This window comes from Pinus tabuliformis, chromosome 9, assembly GCF_031772625.1.
Source record: "Pinus tabuliformis cultivar Carrire ecotype Pingquan chromosome 9, CPIR1, whole genome shotgun sequence".
Lineage (NCBI taxonomy): Eukaryota > Viridiplantae > Streptophyta > Pinopsida > Pinales > Pinaceae > Pinus > Pinus tabuliformis.
The window spans coordinates 412,948,454-412,974,451 of NC_142307.1; the positions used below are offsets into that span (position 1 = coordinate 412,948,454).

Genomic DNA, 25,998 nt, shown 5'->3' on the forward strand with positions numbered 1-25,998 from the left:
ATGTAAGTATCTCAAAGAAATGATGTCAATGTTCCATCTACAATAGTTCTTGAAAATTCCACGGGATAGATTAATGTCCGCAAGAGAAAATGGAAAAAGGAAAAATCCATGATCACTCCTGGGATTTGATACCAAGAATGTAGTAAATGGAGTTTGGTGTACTGTTCTTATCGGTGATGGATGGAATGTTATAATATGTTATTTTGAAGTAATATAAATTAACTTACAAAAAAAAATCCTATATTGATTTTTATTTTTTATTTTTTAAATATAGAAATTATATATTTTCCTAACACTAAAAAGTGTGTGCACATATATATATGAATGATTATTTTATCTTTTTAAAAATTTAATATAAAATTATGTTATTTAACATGGACATCAAAATATTTTATTTATGGCTAAGCCTAAGAGTCAAGTTGTATTTTCAATAATAAATTCATAGAACATGTGAAAATGGGGTTATTAATGTTTTAGAATATTTTTAATTAAAACTATATATATATATATATATATATATATATATTTTTTTGTCTTTCTTATTATGGCCAACATTTTCTTTTATTTAGAGAATATTTTATTTTTAATAATATCCAACGTTGTTGTTCTTGTTGTTTTTTTTTTAAAGACATGTGTCAACTCCACATTGAGCATGGACAAAATCACACATCACCCTCATATTAAGCTGTACAATGCGCTTCTCAACGCAATAAATAAATATAATAATAAAATTTAAAAATTTAAAGAGAAGTAAACCCCAACTTAATTACGCTGTAGAATGCGCTTCTCAGCGCAATAAATAAATATAATATTAAAATAATTTTTTTAAAGAGAAGTAAACCCCAACTTTATACTAAAAATAAGAAGCGCAACTTTTTTAATTTAATTTTTTAATATTTTTATAAAAAATAGCACCAATTAATTGAAAATTGCAATATAATCACATCTCAATCTTTTATATAAAAAGTCTTTATTAATTTTCCCCGATGAGGATGGAAAAGTGACGGCAAGCGAACATTGGGGAGGGCGTTTACCACCCCACCAATCCTCATGACAATTGAGGCGGGGGTGGCATGGCACACCTCGACCATGCAGATGAGCATGTGACAGTTAATTATAGAATGTGCAACATAGTTAAATCTTTTATCTGGTTTTGGTATAAGGAGATGTTGCAGAGAGGGCTTATGAGGGCCTGTTGGAGGCTGGGACTTCGACCTAGCGACTTGGTGTTTGGTGATGGTTTATGCCTTTATTGGGTATGCTTGGCATTAATAAGGTCTAGTAACTATTTATGGGTCAGGGAGTGTCCTTGGCGCCAAGTTGTAGAGTAAAGTTTGCTCTGTCCTCTGGTGCATCTCAATTGGGACCCTGGGATTAGGCCTTCTCTACACCCAGGTCTGTAGTAAAGTTAAGATTTTTATGAGCTGGAGGTGATTCGTGATTCTGTGAACTGGAAACAGAGCTACCTTTCAGAGTTTCAGTGTCAACACAAGGTAATGTGGATACTTTATCTAGTCTGGTCTACATTAATAATTGTTGAAGTGTCTGGTTAGTTTTTCTTGGCTCTTAGGGCTAAATATGGTTGTAATGGTGGTTGTGGTATTCATGGTTTTGGGGTGTTGTGTTTGTTTTAAGACCCTTAAGTCTTACTAGTATCAATGTTCTTGGGGTGGTGCGACCTAAAAAGAAAGGTGTTGGTTGATATTTATTCAACCTAGCATTTCTGTACCAGTTGGTGTTTTGATGGGCCTGTTTATTGTCTTTATTGGTTCCAAGGTCTTCAATTTTTTTGCTTCCCATGGGTGTTCCATTTGTTGTATTGGTTCGGTCTTTAGGGTTTGTGGTTTGGTTGGAATAATTTTCATTGAGGGCCTATGTTTGCCGTGTTGTATTGACATGTTCAAAGGGGTTTGTGGTCCTGTTGGAATAGTTTTCATTTGGGGTTGGTATTTGCTTTGCTTTATTGACATGACCATTAGGGTTTGTGATCCGACCATATTTTTTTGAGCTTGTCCCATAACTATCCCAGCTTCATAACCTTTTGTTCTGCAAAGAAATTCATAATGTCTCGTTAGCGTGGTAGGGTATGAAGGGGGGTAGGGGTGCAAGGGTGGTATAGTTGGCCTCACCAGGAGGTTCTTGGCCAAGGTGAGGCAGTAGACTCCACTCCTGTCAACCCTCCTGACCTTCATGATTCTAACCTTGGACACGACAACCTTGGAAGTTTACGCCATCAAATCAAAATGCTTCTAGAACAATTGAGTAGCAATTGATACGATGATAAAATTTCTTTCATGAATGACCTAAAAGAACATGCAAGACAAATTAGCTAATGTCCAAAAGAGACAATGGCGCCTTCAAGATAAGTTGGACCAGATAGAAAGTAGATTGACCCACATGAAAAAACATATCCACTGTGACTTTTATTTATGAAATAAAGGAATCTCTACCCTTTGGAAATCTCATTCCCATATATCGTGTAGTTAAATCTGAAATCTCGAGTTAAATCTATATATTATCTAGATTAAAAAACATATTCTGAAACTCAATAAACGTACCTATCTACGTCCTCGAGTCAAATTTTTATGCTCGACATATTTTAATCCTTAAACATCATGCAAAAATGCTTAAATGTTTTTAAACCATTTATTTACTAAATAGACTATGCTGGTTCTTAACCCTTAAACCCAATAAACCTACCCACTCCCTCCTCTACAACCTCGAGTCAGTCAAATTTATATGCTCGAAGAGATATATTCTAACCCTTAAACCTGCACAATATTAAATGCCCTGGCTTAGCTGTATACAGCCAGCTTACCTCAGAAACAACTGAAAGGCCACATTTCAAATTCCAAGACACGGCCGTTTTCCACTTATTCCAAGAATAAATAACGTGAGGTGGCGCTCCACGTCACCACCATACACCAATTTACGCAATGTCGAAGTCGAATAAACTACAATGCTGGGGGCTCTCTAAAATTTACAGCAGAGTGTGGAGGCACGGGCACAGATCAGATCAGCTCATTCCATCTCATTAATCGCAACTGAGAAGAATGGATCACGCGGCGGAAGCCCATCGAACAGACTTGATGACTATTACCCGCTTTGTGCTAAATGAACAGTCCAAGCATCCGGAAGCTCGCGGGGATTTCACAATTCTGCTGAGCCACATAGTCCTTGGCTGCAAATTCGTATGCTCTTGTGTCAGTAAGGTCTGTCGATCGATTCCCACCCCTTTTCTTCCTGTTGAAATCATTCACTTACAGAAGGATTCTCATGCAAGTATTCATCCCAAATTTTCTGAGAATGATGGAAAAAGTGTTTTCTCCAATACATCAAAATCATATGCTGAGGAATGCTGGCTTCACCTGTAAATTGATACCATTCACAGGCCCACGTGGCCATTTTGAATAAGCCACCTTTGACATCAAATATGAATTTGATGTGTGTTAAAAAGCTGGAGTGCATACCATATTGATTACAATTAGCCATTTTCAGTATGTCATTTTCCATTGGTTGCGTTGCTTCTACATTTGCTAAAATATTGGAATTTTAAGAGTCATAGTAGAGCTTTACAACCTTGAGGTGCATATCAAACCCTAAGCTTTGACCAGGTTGTGTTGATTCCTATATTCAACAAACTTAATATGTCATTTAAATTTTAGACTATAGAATTCGTTATTTAAATTTCAGACTAAAGGAATTATATATACAAAATGTTGATGTATCCGTCCATTCGAAATAGGCAGCAACCTGGCTTCTCTAGGTGGGAACAATTTCATTCACACAAACTATAAATAACTTTGTTGAAGCGGGCAAAGTAATACAGGTACCTCTGTGAATTTGATCGTTGATGAATTATACTTGTTAGATGCTGTTCTGTCCTAACAACTATCCTACTCTAGTTAAATCTTGTGCTTCTACATAATATGCTATCCGTCTACCTCCCTGCCTCAAATGGTGCTCCACATGGATTTGGATGGGGAATGCTCTGCAAAGGTTCTTCAAAAATTTGGCCAGTATTTTCTGAGTTATTAATAACATCACTGCATTGTTTTATCATGTAATTTCTACTTGCTTAGCAATATTATTTTTGTATCTTCCTCAGAAGGACAGGTTCATGCATTTTGTCCATAATGTTTATTAGGTTTTGATTTGATCATTTAGACCCTTTCTACGGTCATGAGTATTTTTAGTTCTTTCAATCCTCAGAAGAGCTCTGTAACAGGTCACAGTGCAAAGCAAAATTTTGTAGCTTTTTGATACCATTGTAATAACGTATAAGCTAGTACTTACATGAAAACCATCTCCATTTGCATTAAATGGGATGCCAGTAGATCTAACACAAATTCCCATGGTTCATAGGGGTGGGCGTGAGTTTGGCTGTAGGTGTGGGAGTTAGAATACCATTTTAAGAATCTGATTTCAAGGTGCATCGCATGAAAGCTGAACTTGAGAAATAAAACCAAAAACTTAAAAGCATTACACCTTGTGCATATCAACGATTTCAAATACAGGAAGTATCATATTGTATTGTCATATCATCTGTATAGTGTGACAGTTTACAATTATGCTACACGTTTACCCTTTGATAATCAAATCAGTTTATGTCAGAATTTATCAAATCAGTTTATGTCAAAAGTTTCAGAAACAACTATAAGAATATCGTATCCATCAATCATTCAATGTCAATGGTAATGCCATCTTGATCTTCATTATCTACCAATGCATCTTTAGATCATGGGTCAAGATACTCTCCTGGTACTCATCGTTCTGAAATTGTCTCATTTGCAATAGTTGGAATTATATGCAACTGAATAAGATCATTTGGTTAAATCTCCTCATCGACACATATAACACAATTTATAAATTTGTATTATTTCATCCGAGAACTTTTTAAAATTTTTATGCCATGGGTAGATGAGAAAGAAGTCATAAGTCATTGTGAACTTTAACAAGGTTTTCTGCATTCTTTGACCCAAAATGATTTCATTTCTCTAGATGAAGGAAATCATAGACAATCCAGTTCCTCTTAGAGGTTGAGGAACAGGCTGCTTGTGAGAGCAACTGTGTAGCAAGTGTATGTAGCTTTGGCACATGCCTCTAATGAAGTGTCCACCAATCTGTTAGATCTCTTTGGATTCATAAATTATGCAGCGCCTCCACCATGCCAAATTCTTCTCACCCACCTAACACTAAACAAACTAGGTCCAGATGATGGTAGACTCCAATATGATACCATAAATCTTCTTCAATGCATTTATAAATCCTTTTGTGACCAGTTTATCATAGGGAGGAGGTCTCTTCCTTGTTTGTTTGGTATATCTGGCATCTGGGTTCAAGGCATAAGATGCATAACAAATAGGGTTGTTCAACTATTTCCCTTCCATGTATATGTACCATAAATTGTGAATAAAAAGCAGTGTATCTTTGGTCTGTTATGCACCATAACTGTGAATAAATAACAAATTATCTTTGGTCTATTACAGACTTAATTCTTTATAATCTTTATAATATAGAGTCATTGTTTACAATGTACATATATTTTTTCCAAACATGGTCTATGTGTATCTGTGCTGGTCATTTCATATAGGTTTGATGAATCTAACATCAAATTCTACTTCCTCCAAAAAAAAAATGATCATCAATACTCTCACACTTCATGTTGATTGTAGTGTCTCAAGATTATCATTATCTCCATAATGATAGGAAGGGGTTGGTTCAGAAACTGAGATATTCGATTGATCTGACCATCTTAAAAGAACTATGAGATATTGAATTGGTCTTATAATAAAAGGGTTTAAGTTCCATTCTCTCTCAGTGCTACTGCATCATTACATCTCCATTTATAGAAATATTGGAAGTGGTACTGTTGACATGCGTACCTTTTGTGATATCCTAGGGAGATTTTTTCCCTAGGATTCTTCAGATAACTAGGCTTTCCCCCCAAAGTTCCTTTGCTTATTCAGACATGAAACAAATAGGTCATACAGCAGTATAGTATCAACAATATAGTTCACAACAAGTACTGTCATTCAATAATATGCAATACAATATTCCACAGTTCCAGTATGCGTTCCAATTTTAATTTTTAACAGTGCTTCAATTCAATCAGCAAATACGCTCTGGTTCCTTTCAATTGAACTGAACATATAAGAGTCCAGAAACTGGATGCTTACACAGACTGAATCCTTCTGATCAGAAGTACGCCTAAATGACTGCAAAACGAACCCTAACTTTGCAACAGAAAATTTACCAAAAGCTACTGAACTTCAGGAATGGGAGCCGAGTCACTACCAGATGATAATTGAGTTGTTGGATAGGATGATCAAGCTCGGTTTCAGGATCTGTCTTCAATCTCCCCTTCGAAATACCTTGGAAACTCTCCAAATTTATCTCAGTAGTCTCAATTCCACCACAGACTTCAATTAGTCCTCCGTCTAACCTCAGAAAATTTGTTTCTGCTTGGATTGACCTCGGTCTGACCTCAGGAGGCTCTTCGGCCTGCCTCAGGAACTTTGGCCTGTCTGCTACTGGAGAATCTCAGATGCCTCAAAAGAATTGTGTTCTGCCTCAGTGAACTTCGGCCTGTCTGCCACAGAAGAATTTCGGCTGCCATAGAGAATTGCGGTTCTGCCTCAGATAACTTCGACCTGTCTGCCTCAGAAGGGATTTGGTTTCCTCAGTAGAATTGCGTCCTGCCTTAGGAAGCCCACGATTCTCACCACAGAAAGCCACAAATTTTCTTCAGGAGATGCACCGAATTTCTGTCCCAAGATATGCCACGAGTTCTATGATTTCCTCAGACCAAAGCTTAACCTGTGCTAGAACAAGAAGAGGGATGACCAGGTAGGGTGGGATCACCTCCACTGAAACTAGTCAAAGAAAAAGGGGTCTTAAAACTCTCAGAGCCTCCGGCTCAAAGAAACAGAGACAAATTGATTCAATCCAATGATGCTCAAATGATTATAACTATTTCGTATTTATGTATTTCCAATTTTCCTTGTGGTGGTTTCTCCTTAATTAATTGAGTGGGGGTTCATAGCAAACCCCAACTTTGGGTGTTTTTGCCCCAACTGCCCCAAAACTTGCCCTCCTCTGCCCAAACATTGGGTATTTTGGGGTTTTCCCTTTTATCAAATACTATAGCCTACGGGGATGGATAGGCTACTTCGTCCCTTGGGCCAATTAATCTCTTTACAGTTCCCCCTTCCCGACATTGCTTGTCCCCAAGCAATGACAGATCTGGGTGCAGCAAAATTTGCCCTTCCAAACACTCTTCTTCAGCCTTTGTAACTGCCTTCCTTTGCCTGATAGTTAACATGCTGGCAGGGATCATCATCATGCCATAGCTGCTATTTTTAATTGTTTCATCATAAATGAATCCTGGGCAAAAGATACAACTGTATGTTGCTGTTGATGCTCCTTCTCTTAGCATAGCAACAGTTTTTAGAAAAGGTTTGTTTGTGGTGGATTCTCCCTTAAGTAGTGAAAGCTTTGGAATATTTTCCTCACGCTGTCCATGCTTTACTGCTGGTTCCTATTCCCTTGAAGGTGACTTATTTCTAATTTTTAGGGTGCTGTCTTTTAGGCATGGCTGGCTATTGAAAATCTTCAGCTCTGTATGGGAAAACAACCCATCAAACCGCGAAGATTCAGTGGCAGAAATTTCTTTTGCAATCTTGCAGCCATTTTCCTTCGACAAGAATGATTTGGCAGCCTGCACAATGACTATTTGACTTGTAGGTGGCCCGAAAATCATATTATTTCCATGGATCAGATCTTTTCTCCCTGTAATTTCAGTCATCCCAAGAGGTATTTTTGTTGCTGCGTACCTTTTTCCATGTCCCTTGACGCGCCCTTTATAACTAGTGTGACCTGTGCTTCTTCGGACTTCCCATAAGCTTTTTGGAGTGGGGCTGCGACTACAATCTGCTCTTCTTTGTGGCCTCTATTTTTATCAGCAGTCTGTCCTATACTCGCTGTTGTATAGTTCTTGAGTTGAGGGTGAGTGACTTCAGTTGGTTTGTCATGTGTAGTTCTAACAAGCTTCTCCCTGAGTGTAGATTTAGGAACAAAATATATCTCGTCTTCATAGGTGACAATCTCGTTTTCCACCTTGAACTTGCCATCATAAATGAGCCCATCCAATATTTTGCAAGAAAATTTATTCTTGGAGTACTCCACTAAGAGATGGGCTCTCTAGTCTCAAGAATGTGTCATGTTCCACAGTCTTTTCATGCCTAGCCTCATTATATTGTAAGTTGTTACTTGTAGTTCTACAAGCTGACATGCAAGTGATTTCTCCTTGTTTGGGTATGACCTCCATTTGCTGGGCTGTGACCATTTGGGAAAACCCATTGGTCATGCATCTTAGCACTACCTTACTGCCGTTTGGATCTCGGAATTCCATTTCCATTGCTTGGTAGTTCATTACAAATATTCCCAACGAGTATAACCATTGTACTCTCGAGTCTCAACACCACATTAGTATTTTCCAATTCTATTACATAAATCATCAGTACGTGTATACTTACCTAATGTGATGCTCAAACGTGGAACTACCTTTGTGCATGTCACATGATATCCATCAGCTGCCCTCACTTCGAAGCCCTCAAATTCCTGGACGGAGATGCCTCTCCTTACCACCACAACTACATCAATAAAGTTGTATGTTAATCCACCATCTACCAATGCTATGATTTGTTGCTCTTGTATAGCATCCTTGATTTTGAATGTGTGATATTTAGGAACTCTTGAGAGAGTGGCGATAGTACCTCCTTCAATTCTCGAAAGTGGCCTCCTCACTGCTTTTAGGGGTGCTGTTTCTTCAGAAATGATAAGCTCCATGCTTGGTGGCTATGTTGTATCACCCTCATTGTCGCTATCAGGCAGTACTTCAATGTAGTGAATCTTTCCCTTTCCTAAACACCAGTGACCCGGTTCCTATGGCTCTTTGCACATGAAACAAAGCTTCTTTCTTCTAAGCTCATTTCGAGTTTCTTCATCCAATCGATCCTTTTTAGTTTCATCACTTGGATATACCCTCTTGCCCCTGTCTTTAAGACAAACTTGTGGTATGGGTGGAATCTTCACCTTTGGTGTTGCACTGTCCATATCTCGAGTCTTCTTGAACGTGTCTTGTAGGGTTGCGAGATTGAATGCCTTAACCCAACCTTGTAGGGGTTCTGATAATCCCTTTTTGAAGAACATGATTAGTCTTTCTTTAGATATGTCTGTCACCATGAGTGCGGTTTGTTTGAATTCCGTGATATAGCCTTCGTGCGATCCTGTCTATTTGGTTTGTGTGAGCTCTCTGAAGTGCATATCTAGTTTTCTCCCATCAAATTAATCTATCAGCCTTTGTGTAAAGTCTACATAAGAAGTGATGTTTGCATGCCCCAATGTAACCAATCCATGATACCACCATTCGTGTGCTTCTCCCTCCAAATGTAGTGCGGCGAATTGGATAGCGTCTACTTCCTGCATGGGATTAAGTCGGAAATAGGTGTCCAACTTTTGTACCCAAGCCCTTCCCGCGCATTTTGATGACCCATCAAAAGAGGGGATGGGCAACTTTCCTATCGTGCGCATAAAATTCGGATTTCGTTGTATCTTGGGTCTATTATGGTATTTGATGTTGCTGTATTCTCGGAAAGTTAGGGCTGCTCATGTATTTTTTTCTAGCGCTGCATACTCCCGAAAGTACTTGTTAAAAAGTCCATCTTGTTCTACTGATCCTTGGGTTACGGCTGGTTCACTGTCTAAAAACCTAGGAAGTAAGGGTCTTTGGTATACTATGATAAGAAAATGCTATGTGAAACGTGCTATACTGAAGTGTGTTAAGGTTATGCATGCAAAGGGATATAGGATTTGGGTAAGCAACATTGATGTGGGTGATGCAAGGTTATCTCAACACAAGCATAAAGAGATAGCCTTTAAAGAGAGAGAGCCTTGTTATAACTCCGTAATTTCCCTAGGCTGAGGAGAGAAACCTAGAGGTAACATTAAAGCCACTTTTAAAGCTGGGATCTAGCCCTTCCAGCTTTAAAGAGGGATCTCTCTGTTTGATTTAGATTTTTGCTTCAAATTTTAGGCTAGGTATTCAAGTTTGAGATGGGATTTTTCAAAAGTTTGGTTAAAAGATGTTGTAAAAGTCCATTGGGCATGGAGTCATAAAGCTTTGGGTAATCAATTACAAAATGGGCTTCAGATTTTAGGCTAGGTATTCAAGTTTGAGATGGGATTTTTCAAACGTTTGGTTAAAAGATGCTGGAAAAGTCCATTGGGCATGGATTCATAAAGCTTTGGGTAATCAATTACAAAATGGCAGAGCAGCTGTAAGAAGGCAGGGTAGGCAAACTCTTGGATCTTATAGAATGTCTATGGTTTGAACAGGGTGAAAAGGATTTAAGTTTAATTAAATATAGAGCATATTGAGATGAATTCTATACTTAATTTTAGAATGAAAACATTGATATTGTTTACAAGCCAGAGCAGAACACTTAAGCAAATTCGGCCCTTAATCTTCTTGCAACAATAAAAAGGGAAAACATATGGAAAACTGAGAAAAGAAACAATTTTACATAAGAAAGCACATCACCAATTGTTTGACACGGGAATCCTGGAACAAAACTCTTTGTATTTCTGTAAATTGATCACTTTGAGTGCAATCCACTGCTTACATCAATGCAGAGCTCTTTTCTTCATACTTAATCCAACCTAATCCAACACATTCCAACCTTGTTTACATATTCATAAACTGTTTATATAGTGCTTTACATAACAGTTTTGCAAAATAATAGTCATGGCATAATTACAGAAACATAGATATTTTAAATATCTCTCAAATTCATGTATGCAAAGACAAACTTAAAAAATATTCTGTATGTCCTAGAATAACTATAGGAAAATATGCTTGTGTTTAGGCAACAGAAAAATGTGGTCCACTGCTTCCCTTGAAAGTAGAATAGGTCCCCAACTGTAGTTTTAGCATTTTTGCTATCTTAATAGGTCCCTCTGCAACTGCTCCTTTGTTCTTCTTCACTTCTGCTGGAAATTCTTAGCCTTCAAAACTAGAAATCAGTTTTTTAAATACTGATCCTCATCCTTGAAATCTGGAGTGGTTGTAGTTGTTTTCATAACAACTTGTGACTGTCCATTCAAAATATCCATTCCCCTTTTTCTCGTGATTCAACAGCTGCCGAGCCTTACGCCTGTTAACACCTCTGTATGATTTATCAGAGACATTCCTATTTTATTGTTTCATCCATATTCCTCGGCCCTTTGCGCTTTGCTCCTTGCAGCTGCTATCCCATTCATTTCTTAACACTTTGGCGTTACACAATTGGAGTTTCACTTGTTGAAACTTTTTATTGTATGCCACTTTATACTGTGCGGGGGTGTAACTTTCCGATGTCTAGCCCTAGCCTTTGGTTCTTTGAGCTCTTTGCAACTGTGGGCCAGCCCCAATATTGGAGCCCCTCAATCGGAACTTTTTCAAGTGGCACATGTTACAAAATGCCGATATGCGATCGCCCTTGGTTCTCAGCCCCACGCCTTTGCTTCTTTGTGACCATGGGCCAGCCCCCATATCGGAGCCCCTCAATCGGAGGATTTCAATTAGAGGTTTTACTTTGAGAGTTGCGACATGATTCAACCTGCGATTGTCGATCTTCGATATGTGATGTCATCACTGCCATGTGTCACCTTGTGAGTGGTAACATGTGTCACCCTATTTTGGCCTCTTATGACCCCTGAAAATGCCGAATCTGCCTGCCATGTGTTTGCTGTACTGCCACATCATGCTGACATCAGATGCCATGTGGCTTTATCGGAACCAATTATATTGCGCCACGCCTCCCTTATCAGAACCAATCGTTGTTCACCATGCGTCCCTTATCGGAACCAATCATATTGCGCCACGCATCCCTTATTGGAACCAATCGTTGTTCACCATGCGTCCCTTATTGGAACCAATCTTACGTTGCCATGCGTCTAGTTGGAGGAGAGAGAAAAGGCCTGGTCCTGTCTGGTTTTGCAATGAGTTTCTTTGTTAACTTGTTTACGTGCTTTCCTAGCGGTTTAACACTATCGGCCCTTTCCATGTCGCAACTTTGCATATCTCAAAATTTTCTGATTGCCAATCCACCTCATTTGCAATTCGCCAATCGCTGATATGCTCTATGTGCCTTTCCTTCGATATGCGATTGCTGACGTGCCATGAACCTCTGATCGCCGATATCGCTTTGGACCTCCAATCGTCGATCGCCGATTGCTCTGGACCTCCAATCGCCGATCTCATCACTGTTGTGAAGTGCTTTGGAACCTTCGATCGTCGATACGCGATATCGGCGATCACTGATCACTGATGTGCTTCAACCTCCGTCGCTGCTCTCTCCAAAAACTCCTATATGTGGGATCCGAGATTTTACACTTAGGCAATTTTTCCTTTGTTTTCTGGTTTTGATGAACAAACTTCAACTTGCTCTATCTTTTGATCCAAACATCCATTTTTGGACTTCCACATACTGTTGAAAAGCTTGTTCAGAGCTCTTTCCAATGGAGAGGGTCCGATGTAGACTTTAAGTCCTTCTGCTACTTGGAAAATGATAGTAAACCTCTTTGCTCATTTTCTCTTTAGATAGTTGAAAACACACCCACTATGATGATCCTCTACATGAAACCTGCAGCTACCATAGGAATCCTTTTGAACCATGCACTACAGCACGCATTCTTGCCAGTTTGGTTGACATCAGTGCCAACATTCACTCATGACAACTCACTGATGACCCCTTTTGACACACATATTTTCAATGACTTGAGAAATTTGAGACCTTAGTATAAAGAAAATTTAGACTATAATACATGGTGAATCTATAGGTTAAACTTCACAAGCAGATTCCCAAAATAAATGACTGGACAGACAGACTTTGATTACTTATATTATAGGACCCTAACATTGGCTCCAAGGGGGATGACATCCTGTTAAAATTGGCAACTAGGTCCAAACTCCATGTGGGCCATCTTATTTATGGCAACTGATATTTTTCTTGGATTCCTCTCATTGAGAGGTGTAGGATTGATCTAACGGTCATCCGATTCCGACATGTATTCATGGAGATATGAATTTATTTGTATTTCTTGAAAATTTGTCAAGGTCGTCCAACAAGTAAAATAGTGTTGCACACCCCCAACTAAACCTCAACGTGGCATATAAATAGAGGAGACCTTGAGGCATTAGCACACTCATCTCATCTTCACATCTCTTCTCTCTCCTTGTCTCTTGGGTATGCGAAGGAGGAAGAAGGTTCTCTCTCACATGGGAAGAAGGATGCAGTTAGGGCAACAACTGTAGGAGGACACAGGAAGGTGCAGCGACTTCGTTTTGGGTGCTAAAGGACTGTGTTGACCAGCGTATAGGCTCCTTTGACTGCGGATTTGTGTGGGCAACCTCTCCTAAGCTAGCCGCATTGTTGGACAGCCTGCGTTGACCTGTTGGAGGACATCTTTGGGACTGTGTTGACTGGTTAGGGCTGACTGCAGTATTGCTGTAGCATTGACTGCTGTTTTGAGCTCCTTCCATTGACTATTTTGGGCTGATATCTATTTCTGTTGGAGGCCGAGTTCTCCTAGGTTGTCTTGAGGACATTTGGAGCTGATTGATCAGACTTGTCATAGCTATTCAAGGGTTTTCATTACTGCTATTATAAATCACAGATTTGTGATATTGTACTCTCTCTCTCTCTGTTGAATTATTGAAGAATATAGAAGAATTGATCAAAGGGTTTCCCCGCATTGGGGTTTGTCCTTGGCTAGCGCCACATCTTGTGTCTCTTGTCTTGGCTTGTCTTCTGTTGTTTTCATTTATGTTCTATCAACATTTTACTATCATGTTAATGTGATTGCTATACTGGAAATTGACATTGGGCTAATAAGAAGAATTGAAGTAAATTGCTCTTAAGCATAGAACATACCATAATTTAGCATGGTATCAGAGGTGAGGTGAAGACAAAGCCCAAACAAGAGCAAGAGAAATCACCGAAGACAGTTGGAAAATGTCAAAAGGCTTCATGGGTTCCTCATCGCACTTCCCCGCCGAAGACAAGCTCCGTGAGAAGTTTGACTATCATGGATTGAAGATGTCTCTTGATCTGACATTGGAAGAGCAGGAAGTGTTGGACTATGTGAGGGGCAGAATTACGGAGCTTCCATCAAATGCACCGACTGCGACAAGGAAAAAGTACACTAAGGGTGAAGTCAAAGCAAAGGAGATCATCCGAGACTCAATTGACAAGCATCTGGTGGCCTACATTTCCGAGTTGAACACGTCCAAGGGGGTCTACGATAGACTGGTAAGCTTGTTTAAAGTTAGTGATGCAAATCAAGTTTTGTTCCTAAAAAATAAGCCGAAGAATATTAAGAAGGGCAAGGACGAGGATATTCAATCCCACTTCTTAAGGATCACTGAGATGAAGAATGATCTTCTATCGATTGGAGAAGTTATCTCTAATAGGGAACTAATTGTCACTACCCTTGGAGGGCTCCCATCCGAATGGTATGTATTTAGAACCACTCTTCTCAACAATGATCGAATTCCGGGATTTGAGGAATTGATGGCGAGATGCGTTCAAGAAGAGACAAGGATGGTGGAGCAAGAAATGCCTTCAAGAAAAAGCAATCCCACTGCTTTCTCCTCTCATGCCAAAAGGAGAAATAATTTTGGGTCTAAAGGTCACTTCAAAGGAAAGACCGAATCGAAGGGTGGAAGGAAGGGAAGATGTTTCGTTTGCAATAAATTTGGCCACTATGCGAGCGAGTGTCCAAATAGAAAGGACTCATCACATGAAGATGATCAAAATCACTCTTGGGGCAACTCCAACCACAATCAAAGGAATGGCAGGTTCAATGGCAAAGGAAAGAGGAATGCGGGAAATCAAGGAAGTGGTCAACCCTCCAAGAAAGCAAGGAACTCCAAGTATGAATCAAATGTTGTTAACAATAAACAAGATGAATATTATTTGATATCAGCCCTCTCCACTACCTCTCCTCCGGACTCATTGGGAAATTGGCTTATTGATAGTGGTGCTTCAAGGCACTTCACTAGTTATAAGGAAGCTCTCTCTAATCTGATATAGGAGACAAACTTGGAGATTATTCTTGGAGACAATTCCACCTATCCCGTAAAGGGTGTAGGGAATGTTACTGTTCAATTAAATCAGGGTAACACAATTCATTTGCAAGAAGTCTTATATGTACCTGATCTCAAGAAGAACTTGGTGTTGTCCATTTCGGCTATGGAAGACAAAGGCTACAAGGTGGCCTTCATCGATGGCAAGGTACGTGTGTGGAAAAAGAATTTTAAAGATGCTTTCACTCTTGGGGGTTTCGAGTTGACTCTTTATATCAAGTTGGAGAAAGTCCATTGGGAGTCATGTCTTGTGACACATCTCTTCAGTCTGAACTATGGCACCGGATGTTTTCCCACCTTCATTATAAGGCTCTACGCGATGTGAGACAAATGGTGACAGGGATGCTCGAGTTCAAAATAGAGCATGAAGGTGTATGTCCGGGATGTGCCGAAGGAAAGCTCAAAAGGGGACCATTCCCCTCTAGCCATAGCAAGACCTTTGACATTTGCAGTTGGTTCACTTCGACATATCTGTTATGATGCCTGTGAACTCTTTGGGAGGATATCTATATTATCTCACTTTTACAGATGATTATTCTCGCAAGACTTGGATATACTTCTTGAAAAAGAAGGATGAAGTATTCTCTTGGGTCCATCACTTCAAAGCCTTGATCGAGAATCAAACCGAGAAGAGGATCAAGATCTTAAGGACTGATAATGGGACTAAGTATGAATCCAATGAGTTTCATGACTTTTGCAAAGAAGCTGGCATTAAGAGGGAGACCACAGCACCATACACTCCTGAGCAAAATGGTGTGGCGGAAAGGAAGAATCATACGATTGTGGAAGCTGTTCGTGCCATGATTAAAGGCTTCCAAAGTTTCTATGGGCCGAAGTTGCGAATACCGCCGTATATGTTCAAAACTGATGTCCTCATCAAGCATTGGATTCCAAGACTCCCGAAGAGATGTTCACTGGTAAGAAACCCAATGTCTCTCATTTTAGAATTTTTGGAAGTCCTGCATATTTTCATAGAAAAGAAGCAAATTGGGTGCATTCGGAAAGAAGGAATCTTCGTGGGCTATAGCAAAAATTCTAAGAGCTATAGAATCTATGTGGCTGGTCAAAGGGAAGTCGAGATAAGTCATGATGTCACCTTTGACGAAGGTATGGCTCTTAGCAAGGTTGACAATCTTCCTATTCTAAGGAAAGATAAAGAAGTTGACACTAGGAAGCTGGATGAGAAGGAAGATGAGACGATGCCTAATGTGGAAGAACCTATGGATCCTATTGACCCCCCTCCGCAAGAGCCTTCCTCTTCTAGGAAGAGGCCCTCATTGCTTAGGGGGACACTTGATGATGCCGAAGGACATATTGCACCCAAAGGGACTTTCCGTGAAAGTAACAGGCCAACCAGGTATCAGGGATACTTGACCATCATGAGCACCATCATTCAAAATGAGCCTTCATCGTTTGAAGGAGCCGTGAAGCATCAAGTATGGAAGGATGCTATGAATGAGGAATACGAGTCCATCATGAAGAATGATGTATGGGATGTGGTCCCCAGACCCTAGGACAAAATAATTGTCACCTCGAAGTGGCTTTACAAAATCAACCATGGAGCTGATGGGAGTGCTAAAAAGTATAAGGCTCACTTTGTTGCTCAAGGCTTCTATCAAAAGGAACGTGTAGATTATGATGAGATATTTGCACCTGTTGCCCGATACACCACTATCCTCTTGATCATATCCCTTTCCGCTTTGCAAGGATGGAACCTACATCAGATGGATGTCAAGACCGCGTTCTTGCATGGTTCGATTAAAGAGGAAGTCTATGTGGAACAACCCGAGGGGTTTGAGATTCATGATCGGGAATCTCACGTATGCAGGTTGAAGAAAGCTCTCTATGGGCTGAAGCAAGCACCCCGAGCTTGGTATGAGAGGATCGATAGCTACTTGATGAAGCTGGGATTCACTAGGAGTGAAGTCGATCCAAACCTTTACTTTAAGGTTGAGGATGATAAGCCTCTCATACTAGTGCTGTATGTTGACGACCTCTTTCTAACAGGTGCAAACCCTCTCATTCACAAATGTAAGAGGGAGTTGGCTTCCGAATTTGAGATGAAGGACCTAGGACTGATGCACTATTTCCTAGGGCTGGAGGTCTGGCAAAAGGCAGGAGAAATTTTCCTATCTCAAGGAAAATATGTGGTGAAGATATTGGAGAGATTTGGTATGGTGGACTGCAAGCCCGTGACTACCCCGATGGAGCTTAACTTCAAGAAGTTATGCGGTAGTGCTGCTGGACCTGTTTTGGGAAATGCTTTCGAGTATCGTCAACTCATAGGAGCATTGATGTTCTTGGTGAACTCCCGTCCGGATATATGTTTTGCAGTCAACACATTGAGCCAATATATGGTTGAGCCTCATCACTCACATTGGATTGGTGCCAAGAACCTTTTGAGATATCTTCGGGGCATAATCACTCATGGGTTGAGATACACTGCTAGAGATGTGAGGCTACATGGATATTCCGATGCTGATTAGGGCACGCAGTGTGGTGGACGGAAAGAGCACTTTCGTGTGCTGTTTCTCTTTGGGTTCTGCCTCGATATCCTGGATGAGAAGGAAGCAGAAGTTGGTGGCTTTGAGCACTGCTGAGGCAGAGTACATTGTTGCAAGTATGGCCTCCTGTGACGCTGTCTAGTTGAGGAAGCTCTTCAATGAGCTGTTTGGACATATTTTGGATACTACCGTGATCCTCTGCGACAACTAGAGTGGCATTCGTTTATTCGAGAATCCCATATTTCATGATCGCTCCAAGCACATCGATATCGGGTGCCATTTTATTTGGGATATGGTACAACGAGGAGCAATAAGGCTCCATCATATTGGGACCGATGTGCAGGTCGCCGACATTCTGAGGAAGCCCCTGGGAAAGGTCAAATTTTTGACTTTTCGAGAACGATTAGGAGTCATTGAGAGACCCTCTTATGAGGGTCCTGTATGATGCATACATTGAGCTCTGGGAGCTCCGGGGGGCTTGGGGTACTTCTTGGAGCGACGAGCGACCATAGGGTGACTCATCCTCCCCTAGTCGTGCGCTATGTCCAGGGTGATGATTCAACCTTCCCCTGTGATACCCCGTGGCGACATGTAGGTAGGATGAGTGGTTCATACTTCTCCTACCGAGATATCCTACTCATGCAGTTTGGGACTCATGGGAAGTACCTCTCATTTGGCCAATGAGTAGGGAAATGAGGATAGGGACCATAGTAGTACCGATGGACGCATCGTGTATCTACCGTACTCCCTATGCTAGGATGACATTGATCTGGGATCAATTGGAACTAACATCGGGTCAGTAAGAGTGATATAACTCACTCTCTTTTGGAATTGACTTTGGGTCAGTAAGAGTGGTATGACACACTCTCTTCATTGGGACCAACTTCGGGTCAGTAAGAGTGCTATTAGGCACTCTCTTTTATCTGGGACTGACTTCGGGTCAGTAGAGGATGGTATGATACATTCTTTTTCATTTCTTCTTCTTCATAGTTCAGCAGAGCAGAGCAGAGTCGTGCAGTGCAGGGAAGTGTATTTGATGGCAAAGATAGTATCGACAGACAGATGGATTAGTAGATGGAGTTCTCCCTAGTTGAGAGGGAGTGTTAAAATTGGCAACTAGGGCCAAACTCCATGTGGGTCATCTTATTTATGACAGCGGACATTTTTCTTGGATTCCTCTTGTCGAGAGGTGTAGGATTGATCTAATGATCATCCGATTCCGACATGTATTCATGGAGATATGAATTTATTTGTATTTATTGATAATTTGTCAAGGTCGGCCAGCAAGTAAAATAGTGTTGCACACCCCCAGCTAAACCTCAACGTGGCATATAGATAGAGGAGACCTCGAGGCATTAGCACACTTATCTCATCTCATCTTCACATCTCTTCTCTCACCTTTTCTCTTGGGTATGCGAAGGAGGAAGAAGGCTCTCCCTCACGTGGGAAGAAGGACGCAGTTAGGGCAACAACTGTAGGAGGACGCAGGATGGTGCAACAACTTCGTTTTGGGTGCTCAAGGACTGCGTTGACCAGCGTATAGGCTCCTTTGACTGCAGATTTGTGTGGGCAGCCTCTCCTACGCTAGTAGCATTGCTGGACAGCCTGCGTTGACCTGTTGGAGGACATCTTTGGGACTGTGTTGACTGGTTAGGGCTGACTGCAGTATTGCTGTAGCATTGATTGCTGTTTTGACCTCCTTCCATTGACTGTTTTGCACTGATATCTACTGTTGTTGGAGGCTGAGTTCTCCTAGGTTGTCTTCAGGACATTTGGAGCTGATTGATCAGCCTTGTCATAGCTGTTCAAGGGTTTTCATCACTGCTATTGTAAATCACAAATTTGTGATATTGTACTATCTCTCTCTCTCTGCTGAATTATTGAAGAATATAGAAGAATTGATCAAAGGGTTTCCCCGCATTGGGGTTTGTCCCTGGCTAGCGCCACATCTTGTGTCTTTTGTCTTGGCTTGTCTTCTGTTGTTTTCATTTATGTTCGATCAACATTTTACTATCATGTTAATGTGATTGCTATACTGGAAATTGACATTGGGCTAATAAGAAGAACTGAAGTAAATTGCTCTTAAGCATAGAACATACCATAATTGAACACATCCTCCCTGTGAGGTGCCCATAACACTTTAGATTAGTAGCCTTCTCCCTTGGGCAATGGAGTCAAAAGCAAAAAGATTAAAACTCAACTGACTGAAAATTGATTACAAAGTTGAAAATTTTAAAGGAAATAAGAAATTTGACAACACATCACCAAAGTCTTAGGGCCTTCTCCTCGGGCTTCAAACGTTGATGATGGTTGTCCACACCTGCTGAAAGTATATACACTAGGTGATCTCTTCTCTCCAATGTAGCCAATCAAGCAAATGGCTACTTGATTGAGTTCTGCTCACAGTTACCTTGAGCAGACAGAAGAAGAAAGAGAATGGCAACTCAAGATTCAATTGATTCTGAAAACCAACATTGGTAAAGAGTACAAGCTTCCATAAATCCTGCAACAGACTGGCCATGGGATGACAATCCTCTTCTTTCAATGGTTCCAAGAGGGCAGCAAAAGAATCTTCAAAAACATAATTAGTTACCTTCACCTGATGATCGGTAAGAGGAATCTGTTCTAGAGAAATGGGAGCACTCAGTTCATTAATCTTGCCCTCTTCAATTGAGGCAACCACCCTATTCACACCAATAATGTGCACAACCATAGGATCCGGGACAACTTGCTCTTCTTCATAATTATCCTGAATAATTTCATTGCTGAGAATCTTTGTGCATGTAGCTTCATGAATCTGCTCTTTAGAAATTTCTGAATTAAGCTTAAAGGAACAAACTTGCTGCATATTATTGCTGAAAATAATGGATGAATCATGACTTTCTTGAGTTTCTATGCTAGAAAACTCAAAATTCTGATTTTCAGAAAATTTTTCTTGAATTAAAAACTTGGGAGAAGAAGGGAATGCAAGGCAACTAGAATGATCATTTTCATTTTTGAAAATCTGAGAAGATTGCTGCAAACTATCATCAGTTTCAAAAACTAGAATATAACCGCCCTCATGTGTTTGATCACATAAAGATTGACAAGACTATTGTAAATGTTTATTAAACTCGGAGAGTGGAATATGACTATCATCTGTAAGCTCTGTTTCTTCATTACAACTGGGCTGCTTGTTCTCTTGTTCTTTTGAAATGTATAAAGGCTGTGAAATGTCATCAACAAGTTCAGGAGAAAGTAAGTCATTGAAATGCAGATTTGTTTCATTTTCAACCATGGGAGAAATAACTACTTGCTGAAAATTTTCTTGAGTGTCATAGCAGCCAACTTCTACATCTTCTTCATGGTTGAAAGGTCTCTCATGAATAGCCTCTATAATCTCATCATCCATAAATTGATCATCTTCATAAAAACTTTCCAAATCCTCAATAAAATTGTCAAAATGTGTGCAACAATCTTTGACCAACAACAAAGAAGGATGATGTTCTTTATATTTCTCATAAAATACTGTATGAAAATCTCTAAGAGAATATAAACAATCATTTGGCAAGCTTTCATACCATGATTGTGCATTTCCCTCCAAGGATACCATGAACATCTTCATAAGACAATCTTCGTGAAATTTAACTTTAAACTTACGGATGTGCATATGAAACCTAATCAGATGCAAAGAAACATCATCTCCTTTTTTATCTTTGAAACTAGGTAAATAAGTCTGCCAACTTACACCAGGCATGCGATTTGGAAAATTCTGGAATATGAATGCGATGCATAGGAGCAGACCTTCTAGATTAAGAACTCATCTTGATTTCTGGATCTTGCTGCCAGTGGAGTCTTTAGATCAACTTGAAACTGTTTGGAGTCGCCAGGTGAATATTTCAGCCTTCATATGTCTGACTCGCTGTCCACCATCAACAATCAGATCTACAACTTTAACAGTTTTTCCTCCAGAAGACTAACTTTCTTCCCTAGTATGGTCGCCAGAATGTTATCACTCCGTAAATTTCCTATGCTGAGGAGAGAAACCCAAAGGTAACTACAAAACCACTTTTAAGTTGGGATCTAGCCCTTCCATCTTCAGAGAGGGGTCTCTTTGTCTGATTTAGATTTCTGCTTTAGATTTTAGGCTAGGTATTCAAGTTTGAGATGGGATTTTTCAAAAGTTTTGTTGAAAGATGTTGGAAAAGTCCATTGGGCATGGAGTCATAAAGCTTTGGGTAATCAACTACAAAATGACAGAGTAGCTGTAACAGGGTAGGGTAGGCAAACTCTTGGATCTTATAGAATGTCTGTGGTGCGAATGAGATGAAAAAGATTTAAGTTCAATTAAATATAGAGCATATTGAGATGAATTCTATACTTAAATTTAGAATGAAAACAATGATATTGTTTACAAGCCAGAGCAGAGTACACTTAAGCAAATTCGTTCCTTAATCTTCTTGCAATAATAAAGAGGGAAAACATATGGAAAACTAAGAAAAGAAACAATTTTACATAAGAAAGCACATCACCAATTGTTTGACATGGGAATCCTGGAACAAAACTCTTTTTATTTCTGTAAATTGATCACTTTGAGTACAATCCACTGCTTACATCAATGCAGAGCTCTTTTCTTCATACTTAATCCAACCTAATCCAACACATTCCAACCCTATTTACATATTCATAAACTTTTTATATAGTGCTTTACATAACAGTTTTGCAAAATAATAGTCATGGCATAATTACAGAAACATATATATTTTAAATATCTCCCAAATTCATGTATGCAAAGATAAACTTAAAAAGTATTATGTATGTCCTAGAATAACTATAGGAAAATATGCTTGTATTCAGGGAACAAAAAAAACTGGTCAACTACTTCCCTTGAAAGTAGAATAGGTCCCCAACTGTAGTTTTAACATTTATGTTATCTTAATAGGTCCCTCTGTAACTGCTCCTTCGTTCTTCTTCACTTCTGTTGGAAAATTCTTAGCCTTCAAAACTGGAAATCAATTTTTAAATATTGATCCTCTTGCTTGAAAACTGAGTGGCTGTAGTTGTTTTCGTAACAACTTGTGACTGTCCATTCAAAATATCCATTCCCCTTTTTCCCATGATTCAACCGCTGCTGACCCATATGCCTGTTAACACCTCTGCATGATCTATCAGAGAAATTCCTGTTTTATTGTTTCATCCATATTCCTCGGTCCTTTGCGCTTTGCTCCTTGCAACTGCTGTCCCATTCATTTCTTAACACTTTGGAATTACACAATTGGAGTTTCACTTATCAGAACTTTTTATTGTATGCCACTTTATACTGTGTGGGGGTGTCCGTGTAACTTTCCGATATGTCTAGCCCCAGGCTTTGGTTCTTTAAGCTCTTTGCAACTGTGGGCCAACTCCAATATCGGAGCCCCTCAATCGAAACTTTTTCAAGTGGCACATGTTACGAAACGCCGATATGTGATCACCCTTGGTTCTCAGCCCCACGCCTTTGCTTCTTTGTGACCGTGGGCCAGCCCCCATATTGGAGCCCCTCAATCAGAGGTTTTACTTTGAGAGTTGCGACATGCTTCAACCTGCGATCTCTGATATGTGGCGTCATTACTGCCACATGTCACCTCGTGAGTGGTAACACGTGTCACCCTATTTTGGCCTCTAATGACCCTTGAAAATGTCGAACATGCCTGCCACGTGTTTGCTGTACTGCCACATCATGCTGACGTCAGATGTCATGCGGCTTTATCGCAACTAATCATATTGCGCCATGCATCCCTTATCAGAACCAATCGCTGTTCACCATGCGTCCCTTATCAGAACCAATCTTACATTGCCACGTGTCTAGTTGGAGGAGAGAGAAAAGGCCCGGTCTTGTTTGGTTTTGCAATGAGTTTCTTTGTTAACCTGTTTCTGTGCTTTCTCGACGGTTTAATATTATTGACCCTTTCCATGTCGGAACTTCACATATCACAACTTTTTCCGAACGCCAATCCATCTTATTTGCAATTTGCCGATCGCCGAACCTTGATATGCTCTATGTGTCTCTCCTTCAATATGCAATTGCCAATGTGCCATGAACCTCCAATCGTCAATTGCCGAGATCACTTTGGATCGCTGATCTCATCACTGTTGCAAAGTGCTTTGGAACCTTTGATTGCCGATATGTGATATCGGCGATCGCTGATCGCTGATGTGCTCCGACCTCTGCTGCTGGTCTCTCCAAAAACTCCGATATGCGGGATCCAAGATTTTACACTTAGGCATTTTTCCTTTGTTTTTTGGTTTTGAGGAGCAAACTTCAACTTGCTCTATCTTTTGATCCAAACATCCATTTCTGGACTTTCACATACCGTTGGAAAGCTTGTTCAGAGCACTTTCCAATGGAGAGGGTCCGATGTAGACTTTAAGTCCTTCTGTTGCTTGGAAAATGACTGCAAAACTCTCTGCTCATTTGCTCTTTGGATAGCTGAAAACACACCCACCATGATGATCCTCTACATGAAACCTGTAGCTATCATAGGAATCCTTCTGAATGATGCACTGCAACACACATTCTTGCCAGTCAAGTTGACATCAGTGCCAACATTCACTCATGACAACTCACTGATGACCCCTTTTGACACACATATTTTCAACGACTTGAGAAATTTGAGACCTTAGTACAAAGAAAATTTAGATTATAATACATGGTGAATTTATAGGCTAAACTTCACAAGCAGATTCCCAAAATAAATAACTGGATAGACAGACTTTAATTACCTATATTATAGGACCCTAACACTTGGGTCTATTCTGGTATTTGATGTCGCTGTATCTCGGAAAGTTAGGGTTGCTCGTGTATTTTCTTCTAGTGCTGCATACTCCCGAAAGTACTCGTTAAAAAGTCCATCTTGTTTTGCTGCTCCTTTGGTTGCGACTGGTTCACTGTCTAAAAACCTAGGAAGTAAGGGTCTTTGGTATACTATGATAAGAAAATGCTATGTGATATGTGCTATACTGAAGTGTGTTAAGGTTATGCATCACATGGATATAGGATTTGGGTAAGCAACATTGATTTGGGTGATGCAAGTTTATCTCAACACGAGCACAAAGAGATAGCCTTTATATCATAATATAAGAGATAGCTTATATTTAATGTCAATATGATAAATTTGTAGCAAAATTGGAAACACCCGATAAAGACTGTGCTTTTTTGAAGATAACAATTGATGTAGGAGCATCATTTAAAATCGTATTTTCCTAAAATTGTAATAGGCTATAGATTTTTTGTTAAGTTTTGTAGATGTTCTATGCTAAGGGCAATTTCACTTTTCTCACAGCAATCATACAAGTAGATAAGCAAAATGCAGATAGAACATATAAGCAGATCTTACAGAAGACAAATCAGAAACAAGAAAAATGTATGTGGTCGTTTCGGCGGTCAACAGGATGCTTCAACCAGCAAAGTCTCCTTTGGTCAGCCAGCCCAGCATGTGTCACAACAACCCTAAGATGTGAGTTTTGTTGTGATGAAATTCTCTCCAACTTTTCCTGTATATATATCCATCAATGAGGGTGTGTGACACATCTGTTGGGCATGTGAGCCTACATTACAAAACTGGCTGACCTTGCACATATAATTTATTAAGAATAATAAATTCAAAATATAAGTTCTGCTCATCGGATTAAGACTATTTTTATATGGATTTTACACCTCTCAGAAAGAGGAATCCAACAAAAATATTAGCCTCTTAATCTGAGCATCAGAACATGGAGTTTGGACCTAGTTGTCCAAATTTAACACTCCCTCTCAACTAGGGAGAACTCCATCTATTAGTGCAATTAACATCGTGAGTCATCCCGCCGAAACTTGCTTTGCTGGCTTCTTTATTTCAGAACAGAAGTGGGTCAGTCACAAAGACATCATTCCCCGACTGACATAATCAGTCCAGAGGTCCCAGACCTCACAAATCTTGATCCCAGATCAAGTGGTTGGACCATGCCATCCTAGATAGAGAGTACGGCAATCTCTGATGCGTCCATCAGTCTTTGCTAATAGTCTCTAGCTTTTCCACACCTCATTGGCCAAATGAGAGGTACTTCCCATGAGCCCTGAACTCAATGGGTAGGATGCATACGGGGCACAGATTAAATGAGTGGCGAACCAGCTCAATAATCACAAGGGTGGGGCAGAAGCATTATGAGTGCTTATAGCTCTGAGAAGCTATCCCCAAAGCCCCCCAGAGCTCCCAGAGCTCATCGTCCAACAGGACCCACATCATAGGGTCTTTCCACGACACCAAGACTCTCACGGAAGGTTAGGAACTTGACCTTCCCCAGGGG

The 25,998-nt window shown here is 40.0% G+C and overlaps 1 protein-coding gene across 1 annotated transcript in view; it reads left to right on the forward strand.

The window, feature by feature from the left end:
• Window positions 1–2,900: 2,900 nt before the first annotated feature.
• The window catches only part of LOC149148908 (fructose-1,6-bisphosphatase, cytosolic-like), a 218,484-nt gene continuing 195,386 nt past the window's right edge, over window positions 2,901–25,998 (forward strand). Inside the window, exon 1 of the mRNA XM_089439164.1 lies at window positions 2,901–3,212. Coding sequence (XP_089295290.1) covers window positions 3,054–3,212 — 159 coding nt within the window. The 5' untranslated portion in view covers window positions 2,901–3,053. The remainder of the gene's footprint in view (window positions 3,213–25,998) is intronic.